Source organism: Vombatus ursinus, unplaced genomic scaffold (assembly GCF_900497805.2).
Source record: "Vombatus ursinus unplaced genomic scaffold, bare-nosed wombat genome assembly UNPS02014793.1, whole genome shotgun sequence".
Lineage (NCBI taxonomy): Eukaryota > Metazoa > Chordata > Mammalia > Diprotodontia > Vombatidae > Vombatus > Vombatus ursinus.
Window position 1 is genome coordinate 9,249,468 of NW_020954571.1, and position 14,130 is coordinate 9,263,597.

Below are 14,130 nucleotides of genomic sequence, written 5' to 3' on the forward strand. Positions count from 1 at the left end.
AAAGAAAGAAAGAAAGAAAGAAAGAAAGAAAGAAAGAAAGAAAGAAAGAAAGAAAGAAAGAAAGAAAGAAAGAAAGAAAGAAAGAAAGAAAGAAAGAAAGAGGCAGAAAAGGATAGGAAGCCAGGTTCTCTAATTCAGTCACAGCTGAATTAGTTTTTCCACCAGACTATGAGTGTGCATCCCATTTCAATAACTCTCCAGACAGTTGAGACAGTATAGATGATGGTCCTTATTTTTAATTAATGCCAACACATCAGCTCCATTTGTTTTGCTGGGTGCCTGATCCACTGTCATTACTCAGGAAGAAAGGGCCAGAGACAGTAATATATGCCAAGGTGCCCCAAGCAATAGAAGACATTCTCATCAGCAGGAGTTAGAGCAAGGCACCAGGAAACATGGGTCCCTTCCTCCTTCTGTCCAGTCAATACTGGCTCAGAACAGAAAGTCCCCCAGACAGTATATTAGATTTTAGATTTAACAAGTATTCATTAAGCACCTACTATGTGCCAGGCACTGTGCTAAGCACTTGATAAATATTATCTCATTTGATCTTCACACCCTGGGAGGGAGGGTTGTGCTATTATTATCCCCATTTTACAAATGAGAAACCTAAAGCAAATAGAAGTTAAATGACTTGCCCAAGGTCACTCAACCAGTAAGTGTCTTGAAGCCGGATTTGAACTCAGGTCTTCCTGATTCCAAGTCCAGAGCTCTATCCTAGCTGCCTCAGTATATAATGAGACATGGTGTCCTGTCCATAAAAAGAAGATGCTTCCCTACTATTGCACTGTTCATGGACCATACCATGGTTGGGGGTGTTTTCTCAGTGGTAAGGATAAGATTGCATCAAACCATCCATATTCTCTCTCCTGCTCCTCTTTGAGGTGGTATACACTGGCTGGCCAGAGTCTAGGGAGAAGTATGGAGCCAAAGAACAGTATGAACCTTACTTGTCTGTGATAAGCAGCACACTGTACTCCTAATCCTGGTCCCCTTATTACTTCACACTAAGCAACTGAAACCAGAGCACAGAAGACTAGCCACTGACCACATGGACATGTTTTCTGCGTCCCCTAAGAGCAAGGCATAGAGCTGGGTTCTGGGAAATCACATCACCACATGGATTTGCTCCCTGGATATATGAGTTGGGCAGTAGGAATTTCAAAGACATTGAGCCCAGGTGCATGTCAAAGCCCCAAAGTCTGCTGGCAAACTCCCAGCAAAATACTCCCCCAAGCCACAAGGAGTCATCTACTTAGACACATTTTCTTCGGGGGCCAAGACTCATGGGAGCCCTCCTCTTACGGGAAGCAAATATTGATGAGCTTTCCTATAACCTGCTTTAAGAATCACATGAGGATCACCAATTTAAAGCTGGAAGGGATCTGCCAGAACTCCAGGGATGAGCCCATCCTATTCTCTCACCCTCCCTCACCCCGTACAGTAATCCAGTCAACATGGCTCGCTTCAACCCAGTGCAAAAAATGATAGCAATCATTTATTCCCTCTGGGCCTCGGCTTCTTCATCTGTGAAATGAAGTAATTGAAGGAGATGATGATTAAGATTCCTTCCAGCTCTGGATCTTAATTAAGCAAAGATTTATTAAGCACCTACTATGTGGCAGGCGCTATGTTATACATTGAGAATACAAAGGCAAAAATGAAACATTCCCTACCCTCATAGAGTTTGCATTCTATGAGGTTAGAGGGAGAAAAAAAAATAAATTTGTAAGTGTATATAAAAAATAAATACAAGATCGTTTGGTGGTGAGATGAGGAAAGACTTCATGTAGAAAGTCATCCTGTAGCTGAACTTTGAAGGAAACTAGAAATCCCAAGAAGTAGAGGGAAGGAAGGGGTGCATGAGAGGCATGAGAAACAACCTGGACAAAGGGCCAGGAATAGGAGGTGGAATGTCACATGTGAAGAGCAGAAGGAAGGCTGCTTAGGGTAGACCATAGCATGCATGAAGGGAAGTACCGTATAATAAGCCCCAAAAAGTAGGTTAGAGCCAGGTCCTAAAGGGGCTTCTTTAAATGCCAAATTGAGTTTGTATCTGATTGTAGAGGAAATAGGGAGTCCCTGGAGATTATTGAGTAGTAGAGTAATATCGTCAGACCAACCATCACTTCAATAGCTGTGTGGAGCATAGAGGAAGAGGAGAGAGACTTGAGGCAGGGAGATTAATGAGGTGGCTGTTGCACTAGTCCAGGTGAGAGGCCATGAAGGCCTGAATTAGAGTAATGAATGGCTGTGGGTCTGGAAAAAAAGAAATAGATATAATAGATATTGTGGAGGTAAAATTGACATTATTTGGTGAGAGAAAGGATTATTTCTCTCTTATATTAATTATCGATTATTGAATTAGCACCTGGATTTTTTCAAAAGTCTGTGGGTTGGTAAGGCAGTCTTTGAAGTGCAGGACTGCTTCTGGGGCTATATTCCAGAGAGATCATACAAATGGGGGGGGGGGGGCCCACATGTACTAAGATATTTGTAGCAGCTCTTTTTGTGGTGGCAAGGAGTTGGAAGTTGAGAGGATGCCCATCAATTGGAATCCTAAGAGGTAGAGGGGAGAATAGGGTACATTAGAGGCAGGAGAAACAACCTGGACAGAAGCGCAAGGATAGAAGGTGGACATCTCAAACTTAGCATGTCCTAAACAGTGCTCATCCTATCTGTCCTCAATCCTACCCCTCTTCTGATCTGAACTCCCTTACCTTTTTATCACCCAGGTGTTCAGCCTCTGGGTCATCCTTGAGAGTCATTCATTTCCCTCCCTTCCCATAGCTAATCAGTTACCAGTGTGATTTATAAAAAGTTTGAGAGACATAGTTTCTGCATAATCAGTCATTTTGTTGATCATGTTAGTGAATAATTAATAAAAGGGGTCAGTATAAGTCTCAAATGCCAAGGACCCCTCATGGAAACCATTTAACACTTATATGCCCTTGGGAGAGTGGGTGTTCCTGACAGTGGCAATCAACTCTGATTGGTTAACAAGTAATGAGAGAATGAATATTATAATAAGAGGTGGGCTTATTCTAATGAGGACTAGGGAATGTGACTGATTACTAAGTCTTGGTCAAAGAGACTTATCTATACCTATATCATTCTGCCTAGGGAAATCTCAGCAAAAGGGGAAATCCACTTTTACCCTAACTGAAACAGTTCTGTCTAACTAAAACAGTGGGCCAGAATACATCAATTCACCTAAACTAAAATTTCTTTACCTTTTGAACAGATCTGAGTTTTCTATCTCATTATTAGCCTTGCACTTCATCCAGAAAAAAAAAAAAATACTGCGCAACACTGCATGTTTCTCAATAGTCTGGTTAGTTTGCTGTATTATTTCTCACTCCTCTCTTCTTTAATCTCTATTATAAAAGGAATGGCTCTCTGGAAAGAAGAGGGGGAGGGATATATTAATAAATGTAGGTGATGTAAAAACAAGATTTCAACAAAAAATTATTTTTAAATTTAAAAAGCACTATTAAGAGATATCACAGGTAAACTTAAAAATCAGTTTTAATTGAGTGGTGCAGTAGCAAGCCAGACTGAGAGGAGAGGAAGTACAAGTAATAAGAATTAACAGCTTTCCTAGGATTTATGACTATGTAAGGGAGAAGGGATCTAGGATGACAGTTTCTAGAGATGATCAAGTCAAATGAGGATTTTTTTAAATGGGGTTTCATGGGCATGTTTTTAGGCAACAGGGAAGGAACTAATACAGAGGGAAAGACTGAAGATTAGCAACTATGGGGGGAATAACGTGTGGGGGCAATCTGCTGAATGAGAGGGGAGGAGATAGGATCAAATATACATACATGTAGAAGTATAATCCTATAATAATAATGCTACCTGAGGGTCACTGGAGTCATTGTTGAATGGGGACAGAGGAACCAAAATAGAATAAGACCTTTGACCCTTGCTGTTTTTCATACACAATACTCCATTTCCCATCTCCATGTCTTTGCACTGGCTGTGCCCCATATGCCAACAATGTACTTCCTCCTCACCTCCACCTCTTAGAATTCCTGGTTTCCTTCAAAACTCAGCTGCAATACCATCTTTTAGAATCTAGATAAAGCCTTTCCTGACCCCCTCCCACTCCAGCATTCTCACCCTCCAAAAATAATCTTGAATTTACTCTGTGCGTGTGTGTGTGTGTGTGTGTGTGTGTGTGGGTGTGGGTGTGGGTGTGGGTATATACACAGATATTGCTTCCTCATATAAGATGTAAGCTCCTTGAGAGCAGAGAATGTTTCATTTTTGCCTTTTTGCCACTCCTTATGGGCCCCAGCACAGACATTAGCTTGGTACCTGATGTCCCTGCTACCTCATTTCAAGCAAGAGGAAACAATTCAGATTCAGGAGTCACTGGGGACTACCTGAGAGTGTACAGAGTGACATACAGACATTCTTCACTCCTTATCTCTTCACCAATAAAAGCATTCTGAAAATCTACCTCACCAACCACATTTATGGGGAGGGGGGAATGGGGGGAGGAAGGGAGAGAGGGAGAGAGAGACACAGAGACAGAGACAGAGAATGAGAAAGCATGAGAGCAAAAATGAGAGAGAGAATAACAGAAAGAGAGGGAAGGAGAAAAAGAGAGGGAGAGAGAGAAATAGAGGGAGGGAAGGAGGGAGGGAGAGGAGAGACAGAGAGAAACCTGCTGTAACAGTCCTTTAGTGAAGGTCTTTTCTCCACAAACCAGACACAGCTCCTTGTTTGCCTATTTTTCTATGTTAGCACAATGACTAGTATCTCTGCCTAGCACTTTGCTGGGATCAGCACAGGCTTCTGAATCTAAAAGGAGATGACTTGTACCCTGGCACCTAGCAAAATAGTTGGATTTTCTTCTAACATGAAAGATTGATTTTCTCCCATCTTAATTTTATCATGGGAGACTAGTTAATAGCAATGTCACTCAAAGGTTTTTCAAAGAGCCCATCAGCACCACAGGCCATTCCCATCACACTCACCCCTCCTCCCCCCACACACAAACACATACACATGCACAGGGCACTTTCTGTTCTGAAGCTTCCTATAGCTCTCAAGCAGACAGTGAGAAGGATTGATTGCTTACTTGTACAGAATCCTAAACTGAGTGTTCTGGGAAGGGGAAGGCTAAAGAAAGCAATAGGAATGTCCCCGTTCTCGAGACACTTAACAGCCCAGGAAAGGAGATAGGCTACTAGCATGAGAAGAACTAAAGAAGATAACCACTCTTCCCTTTCATAGGCTGTGCTCCCGCTCCCTCCTCCCATTTCCCTGTAATTCACTCCCTCCTCACTTCTTCCCCTTAGAATTTTGGGCTTCCTTCAAGGCTGAGATTAGGTTCTACCTCTTATGGGATGTCTTTCTTAACCCCTGCTTTCCCTAATTGTTTAGGCTCTCTTTCTTTATCTATTTCAATTTTCTCTATTTTTATATTTGCATTAACTATTTAGATATTGTATCCCTCCCCCAACTTCTCAGTAACACGTAAGCTCCTTCAATCAGTCAACATTTAAGTGTCTAGTATGTGCTAGACACTGCACTAGCTCCTGGGGATTCAAAGAAAAATGAAACCATCCCTGCCCTCAAGGAGCTTACATTTTTGGGGGGAAATAACATGTACATATATGAGTAAATATAACATATAAACAAAGTAAATGTAAGGATTTGGGATGGTAGTGGGAGGCATTGGTAGTAAGGACATGAGGATCAAGAAAGATCTCATGTAGGAAATACTGTTTGCTCTGAGTGCTAAAGATGACGAGTGAGGGGACCAGAACCAGGAGAACAACTTATATAATAACAACAACATTTTAAAGACAAACACCTTTGAAAGATTTAGGAACTCTGGCCAATGCAATGACCAGCAGTAAAGGACTGTTGATAAAGAATGCTGTGCACTTCCTGACGGAGAAGCGATGGGCTCATAGTGCAGAACAAGCCACATTTTTTGGACTTGGCCAATGCAGGAATTTATTTTGACTACACTTTTTTATTACAAAAATGGGGTTTTCTTCTCACTTTTTTTCCAATGGGCAAGGAAGGGAAGATTTTTGTTCACTGAAAAAAATTTAATTTTGAAAAAAACCTAGTCAACTAGAGGTGCTAAATGAGATGTACGTTTTCAAGCGTAGCCAATATGTTGACAATCTTTTTTCTGATAAGGAGAATTTTGAGGGGAAGAGAAGTTGGTGGGTAATAATAGTGATTAAAAAAAGAAGAAGAAAAGAGCATCAATGAAGTATTTTTAAATTACATGGAAGACATAAGAAGACACAGACAAGCAGAATAGTTTTGTTATTATGATGTGAAATTTAACATATGCCTTAAAAATTGTACATAAAAGAAGTTCACAATTTAATATACAAGTTCATGTCTGCTAAGTTCATAATAAAAAAGGAAACTGATATTAAAAAAGTAAAGCCTAATTATCAGGAGTAATTAGCTAAAATAGGAGGCTGTTAGACAGCTAGCTTCTTCTCCCAGAGATAGCCTCCTGGTCTCCCTTGCAGCTTCTCATTGAGTTCTGAGGTCTCCATCTTTCCTATACTAGGTAGTTGGGAACACCTTACAAACACTTGTACCAGACATGTTTGTGGTGCTTGTATAATGAGGAGGAAAAGGAAGAGAAGCATTTATATACTTTAAGGTTTACAAAGTGATTTACAAATATTTTCTCATATTTTCCTCACAAAAACTCTGGGACATAGGTGTTATTACTGTCTGTATTTTGCAGATAAGAAAACTGAGACTTGACAGGGGTGGTGACTTGCCCAGGGTCACAGACCTAGGAAGTGCCTAAAGCTGAACTTGAACTCCTGACTGCAGGTCCTGTTCTCTGTCCACTGCACCATCTGCACAAGACTTCACTTGTTTGGATTGGAGAACAGACCTAGGAGCAACGGGCGGAGACTGAAGTGAGATGTTGTCCAGTTGTTTCAGTTTGTGACCCCATTTGAGGTTTTCTTGGCAGAGATACTGGAGTGGTTTCCAATTCCCTTCTCCAGCTCATTTTACAGATGAGGAAACTGAGGCAATCAGAGTTAAGTGACTTGCTCGGGGTCACACAGCTAGTAAGTATATGAGGCTGGATTTGAACTCAGGAAGAGAAGTCTTCCTGACTTCAGGCCCAGCACTCTATCCATTGTGCCACCTATCTGCCCAAAAAGGGATAGATAAGGGGTTAATGGAAGGAAAAACTTTCCAATAAAAACTATCCAAATGTGTAAGGGAAAGTAACTAGTCCCCCATCACTGGATGACTTCAAGAAAAAGCTAAAATAACTCTTTCTTGACTGGATTGTTGAAAGAATTCTCATTCAAAACCAGTCAAACTCAAGAGCCCTTCCGCTTCCAAGATCCTATGATTCTGTGGGGGAAGTGACCAATGCCTAAGAGTTTTTTATGGCATTGGGGTGGGAGGGATGAGGAGGAGAAAGCACGAGGTTCCCAGAGATACTGGGAGGAAGGGTGAGGCAGTGGAAAGAATACTGGACATGGAGCCAGAGGACTTGGAAGAGTTAGAATCTCAACTCAGCTTCACATTTCCTGTATGCCCTTGAGCAAGACTTTCTTCCCTGGGCCTTGGTTTCCTCACTTGTAAAATAAAGGAGGCTGGATGAGATGACCTCTAAGGTCCCTTCCAGTTCTACCCATAGCAATAAGGTAGTGATGCTGACCTAGGAACAAGTGAGGAAGGAGCAGCTAAGGGAACCAGAATGGGAGGTTTCCAAAACTGAGTCTGAATCCAAAGAGAAAAATTTAACACACATTTTGGGAAAATGATAGAGTACTTTACAAGTTACAAAGCATTTTCTCCACAACAGTCTTGTGAAGCAGATAGCATAAGAACTATTGCTTCCATTTTTTCAGGTAAGGAAACAGAGTAAAAGCAGTAAATGCCTCTCCCACAATTACACGGCCAAACACCATGAGTGCAGCAGAGCCAAGCGTTGAACCAAGGCCTCCTGGCTACCGACAAGCTCTTTTTCCACTAACCTGTATTACCATACAGGATATATGGGGAATGGAGCTGGGGAAGATGTTGAGGGACTGGGGAAAATATGCTAGTTTTCACCATCACCAGAGAAGTCAATGCCCTGCCCTGAGGATCCCCTGGTTTTGATGCTTTGGTTGAATTTAGTTTCTTGAGTGGAGGAACTGTTTTTGTTTTTAATTTTGTATCTCCCCAGTGCCTAGCATGGAGCTTAATAAATGCTTATTGAATTGAATTCAACTGAATTCATCTGAATACCACTACCGTAGGGATCGCTGGGCCAACAGTTAAGACTTGTGCTCTGAAATAATGGAACAACACTTATTGTTTGACCTGGCATAAAAGCATAGGTTTAGAGCTGGAAGGAACCTTAGGGGTCACTGAACACAACAGCTTCAGTTTACAATTAAGAAAGCTGAGGCTCAGAATGCTCAGGGGATTTACTCAGAGTCACACTTGTAAATATCAGAAGCAGGATTTGAAACCAAGTCCCTGGACTCCACGTCCAACGTCTCTAACACATAACTATTCTGCCTCCGGGGCATATCTCAACTCTCTAATTCAACTGTAAACATGAAGGCAAGGTCTGTATCATCTTTCTTTTTTCTTTCTGTATCATTCATGGCAGCCAGTACTTGGGCCCAACACACAGTGAGATCTCACTTGCTAACTAGTAGACAAATTAAAACCCATGGGAAAGGGAACAACAAGAAGCAAGCTAGGAGGCATCTCTCTACCCAAGTGCCCAGGGGGGAAGGTAGAGGCATGGACGGAAGGTATGAGCACAGTATGGATGGCTGCCATTCAGGTATGGCTTCCAGGGCACACTTAGGCTCATCCTCTGAGGCTTAGAAGGCAACAGTGGGAATGATAACCCTGCCCAACTTTGACTTACTCCACAATGAAAAAATCTTTCCTAGACTGAACCAGAAAAAGCAAGTCAGAGCTTTTGATCAGATGCTTTGCTGGCTCAGAGGACAAAGTTGAATAATATCTGGGTGGAGGTAGAAGCCAAGAATCAAGGGAAAAGGCGGGTATGTGAATTTGGGCTTAGGAATCTAATCAGTATCAGTCATAGAAAAAGAGTTAGAACTCTGAAAGGAACTGTATCTTTCTTCATTTCCTCCCAATATTCCCTGACTTCTTTCCCTGGGTGAGCCCTGAGTGTCTGATCCTTGTGGGAATAGCAAATCCCACCCTTCCTTCCTCCTATTATAGGGAGGCCTGCAAGGGTCAAATACACTTGCATAAAAAATTAAGAAGAAGAAGAATAGCTACATTTATAGAGCACTTATTGTGTACTAGGCACTGTACTAGGCACACTGCCCCATCTAGCTGCTCCCATTGTATATATTAATGTATATAATGTTATTATATATGTTATATGTATATATAATATTGTGTGAATATGTGTGTGTGTGTATATATATATATATATATATACACTCTATGTCTATACTATATGTCTAGCCCTGTTTTTGCATGAGACTGAATAGTTGAGAATGTGGTGGAAGATGGATTTTAGGTGTGAGAGCTAAGGGTGGACATCACCCAGGTCTAGTGGGAAAGTCACCCTTCAAAGTTCCAGTTTTAGAAGGTTATTCAGCAATCCCAACAGTAGAGGAGGGAGATTTTCCAGCCATCCAAGAGAGTCCCCCATCTGACTTTCCACAGTTCAGATATCAGTCAGCATGGTCAAAGGGGTACAGAGAGTGAGCCCTAGGACCTTCCCAGAGGTGACTTTTTCTACATTGAGTTCAGGCAGGGAGGGCATGCCAGGGTTCCCAAGGAAGACTGCTCAAATCTCCTCTGAGTGCACAGTCAGGGAGCACAAAGGTTCTGTACCCCGGATTGCGAGCACAAGCAAAGAGAAGGAGCATTGGGTGTTCAGGCAGAGAACTCCCCAAGGGCTAGGAGGCGAAGGCGAGGAAGGGAGATAAAGGTCTTCCTAACCGTGCCTGAGCCTCGCTCAGAGCGCACAATCTGGGACCTCTGAGCTTTCCCAGATGGATCCTCCAAGGTTTGGCGCGCTCAAACCGAACGAGCACAGGGTTGCTAGACCATCAGGTGACTTCAACTCAGGGGAAGGAGGAACAGAGTACCTGGGTCATGGAAGGGCACCAGCGCATAGTTGGCGATGGCTTTGCTTCGCCCGCTGAGGCTTCGCTCCAGGATCCTGGAGGCACCCTCGACCACCTGCCTCAAGTCATCCCACATGGAGCCAGTGACATCGAAGACGAAAGCCAGGGTGGCATCTCCGGAGGCGGGGAGTACAGACTTCCCTGGAGCCGCCCCAGCAGCCGCTGCCACCAGCAGCAGCAGCCCTAGCCCTGGGAGCAACAGCAGCGCCCCGGGCGTCATGCCTGCGCTGAGAGCGCACACTTGTAGCCGCTTCTGGGGTGAAGCAGAAAAAAGGGGTGCCCTCCTGATATTCTCAGCTTCCCTCAGCACTCTGAGACTGCTCTGACTAGCTCTCCCCCACCCCGACCCCCTCCAAAAAGACCTCCTGGATGCCCGCCCCGAGAGGCGAGCGCACAAGTCAGGGCAGCGCAAAGCACTAGCAGCCACAGCTCTGTCTGCGCCCCTGCAAGGCCTCGGGCTACAGCTCGTGCGTGTGGGAAAGGGGCTTGCAGTCTTCGAGTGGGAGCCTGGGCGGATCCTAAAGCCCACTGTGTGCGGGGCCACGAGCCTGCCTCCCGCCCCTCCCCTCGGACTCCCCCCAATCCCCCGTGACTCAAATTTTCCCTTCTCCCTGCGCTCTGCTCTGCTCCTCTCTGGCTGGGGGAGGTTAGGGGAGGACACTGGGCTGACAGCTGAAGGAGAAGCAGCCTCAGCCAAGGAGCCAAGAAATGGGAATTAAGGGGAAGTACAGAAATATGGCCGGCCGGGGAGGGGGGCGACAAAGAGGGGAGGAAGGATCGCAGAGGGACACCTGTGCCTCTGCTCCCCAGGACAGCGCTCCAGAGGGGGCCTTTAGGGTAAAACACGAAGCTCTTGGTTCACACTTTCTTATAATAATACTTCGAAAAGTTTAGTGCGCTGTACAAACCTCTCTGATTCGGTTTACTTCTCTGTGGGATGTAAGATTCTTGAGGGCAGGGACTATTTTTTCCTTTTGTTTTTGTATCCTCGAGTTCAGAACAGTGCTTTAATAGATCAAGTACTTAATAAATGTTTGTTAGATTAAGAAGCATCTATAAAACAAAAAATAATTATCTACCAAACAAGGTTGCTGTGAACAAAACACTTAATAAACCTTAAATTGATAAATGTTCATTTATGTTGTTAATGTCGGGGTTGTTTTTTCAAAACATTCCTTTGGGGTAGATAATGTAGTTGCTACTATCCTCTTCTTACAGGTGAGGAAAAATGAGTCTTCCAAAAATGAAGTGACTTGTTCTGTATCCACTCCCATATTGTGGTTCTTTGTGTATGTATTCTATACCCCCCACTACATAGAATGGGCAGCTAGGTGGCACAATGGATAGAGTGCCCCATCTGGAGTCTGGAGGACTTATCTTCCTGAGTTCGAATGTGACCTCAGACACTTACTAGCTGTGTGAGCCTAGGCAAGTCACTTAACCCTGTTTGCCTCAGTTTCCTCATCTGTAAAATGAGTTGGAAAAAAGAAATGGTAAACCACTCCAGTATCTTTGTCAAGAGAACCCCAAAATGGGGTCACGAAGAGTCAGATACAACTGAATAACTGAATGGCAACTATAGCTCAATGAGGGTGGAGACTATCTTATCTAAGCAATGCAGCAAAGGCTTGTTAAGCCCCTGCCCAGTTCAAATCCTGACATTTCCTGTGCCTCCCATGGCCTGGCACAATTCCCTGAACTGGGGAGGCTGTTGACAAATATCTGTTCAATTTATTGTTTGTTGAATGGGCTATCTATGAGGATCAGGGTTGAAGGAAGTTGGGATGTTCACCCTTGGAAAAGAGGATGCTGGGGGGTGGGGTTGAGGAGGGAAGAGATAACTGCCTCAAGGGCTGTCACCTGGGAGAGACACCAGACTTGGTTTTTGGCCCCAAGGGCAGAAGCAGCAATGGGTAGAAGTCAAAGTGGTCAATTCAGGCTTGAGGTCAGGGAAAACTTTCTAACCTTTAGAGCACTCAAAAAGTGGAAATGATTGCCTTGGGAGGCAGTGAATTCTATCTTGGAGGTCTTCAAGCAAGGGCTAGAGGATCTGATCTATGGTGGTGGGGATTCTTTATCAAGTATGAGCAAGACAGATGAGTCCTCCACTGAGGGTCCTTCCAACTCTGATTCTATGACTCCCCACCCAATTCTAGCCCAAGGAATCTTTTCCCACATTCACTCACAAATAGGTGCCAAGACTTTAATGAGCGAAATCAGGGGCTAGATGGGAGAAAGAATCTAATGTAGATCTTAGTCTGCTTCTCCCAGAGAAAGCCTCTACTCCTATCTCCTCCCCCTGCCCTAATTCTGTAGACAGTCCCTAAGGGAAGAAAAAGAGAGGAGAAGAGAGGAGAGCAAACAGTTCCCAGGCACCAGCTCCTGACTTTTGGGTAAGGATCTCAACATTTCCAAACTCTTTTAGACATCCCTCTCTTATGAAAAATCATGATGATGACCTCTTACCCTGCCCTAGAAGGGGAAAAGTCCATATTTGGTGTTTCAGTGAATAGGAATTCCAATCCTAGCTCTGCAACTTACTACTAACAATGATTGTTTAATATTAATAAATATTATCGTAAACACTATTTAAACATTAAGTATTTTGGCCTTACACTACCTCATTCAATCCTCAAAACAACCCAGTGAGACAGACACTACAGTATTAATATCTCCATTTTGCAACTGAGGAAACTGAGGCTCAGGAAGGTCAAGTAGATCACCCATGGTAATATGGCTATCCAGTGTCACGAGCAAGATTGAAATTTACTCTTTCCACTAAAACATGAGAAAAACCAAGTCAGCCTCTCTCAGCCTCGGACTTTTTGTAAAAAGAGGTCAGACTCAATGACTATTGGAGTGCCTTCCACAGGTAAATCTCTGTACCTATGATCTCTAAGAATCCTCCCAGCTTGAAATCCTATGAGCTCGGGAGAGGCTACTTTGAGGATCAAATGAAATAATGAATTGAAAATACTTTGTAAATGGCAGAAGCCTACCAAACTGGAAAGGTATCATCATTAAGGTAGGAGGCAAGAAAACACTGACAACCCCTGACCTTTATACTGCCCTTCAAGGTTCACAGAGCATTTCTCAAGCATCACCTCATTTGATGCCCAACGTTCGTGAGCAAGGTAGTGCTGACATTATCCCCATTTTACAGAGAAGCAAACTGAGGCTGGGGGTAGTGGCATTAAGTGGCTTACCCACAGTCTCACCATTAGCAAGGATCAGTGCCAAGAGTCACTTCCCATTCTTCTGACTACTACCTCTTTTCACAATCCTGCACTCACACCCTGATTAACTGAGACCTGGAGAGATGAAGGAGAAGCCACAGTGACAGAATAGCTTTTGTCACTTAGATTCTTGGTCCTTGGCTAAAAGCTGAGCTTTAACATCCTCAGAAGAGAAAAAAAAGCCCTAAGGAATGAGGGGGACCTTGATGGTAAAGCTTAGCTTGTGAACCTTAAGAAAGCCCAGGTGTACAGAAAGAGCCTAAGGTACACCTGGATGGAGACAGGTGAATTTTTGAAGGCCATGAAAACCCCCACACTAGAGTCCTTGGACATAGTGGGTCATAGGATCTTAGATACAGAATCAGAAGGAACCTTAGAGGTCATGTAGCACAATCCTATCATAAAGGATAAGGTAGACACATCCAGGGGTGTGCTAGAGCTGGCTCATACTGGCTAGGTCAGGAGAGCTGATTGTTAAATTTTCAGTGTGAACACTTGTATCTTAGAAATCAGCAAACACTATAAATCAGAGCTAGATTTATTGTTTTGTTGATTGTCTAGATTTAAGGAAGTGATGGAGAAAATGTTATTAAGGCAATTTAAACTTAAAAATGTCTGAAGTGTGGGGGCAGCTAGGTGGCGCAGTGAATAGGCTGTGGAGTCAGGAGGACCTGAGTTCAAATCGGATCTCAGACCAGACACTTGACACTTACTGGCTGTGTGACCCTGGGCAAGCCACTTAACCCCAATTGCCT

The 14,130-nt window shown here is 43.6% G+C and overlaps 1 protein-coding gene across 1 annotated transcript in view; it reads right to left on the reverse strand.

Annotated features, from left to right (window-relative positions):
* The window catches only part of HMCN2 (hemicentin 2), a 177,385-nt gene extending 167,026 nt beyond the window's left edge, over positions 1 to 10,359 (reverse strand). The window contains exon 1 of the mRNA XM_027869654.1: positions 10,101 to 10,359. Coding sequence (XP_027725455.1) covers positions 10,101 to 10,359 — 259 coding nt within the window. The remainder of the gene's footprint in view (positions 1 to 10,100) is intronic.
* Positions 10,360 to 14,130: the final 3,771 nt, after the last annotated feature.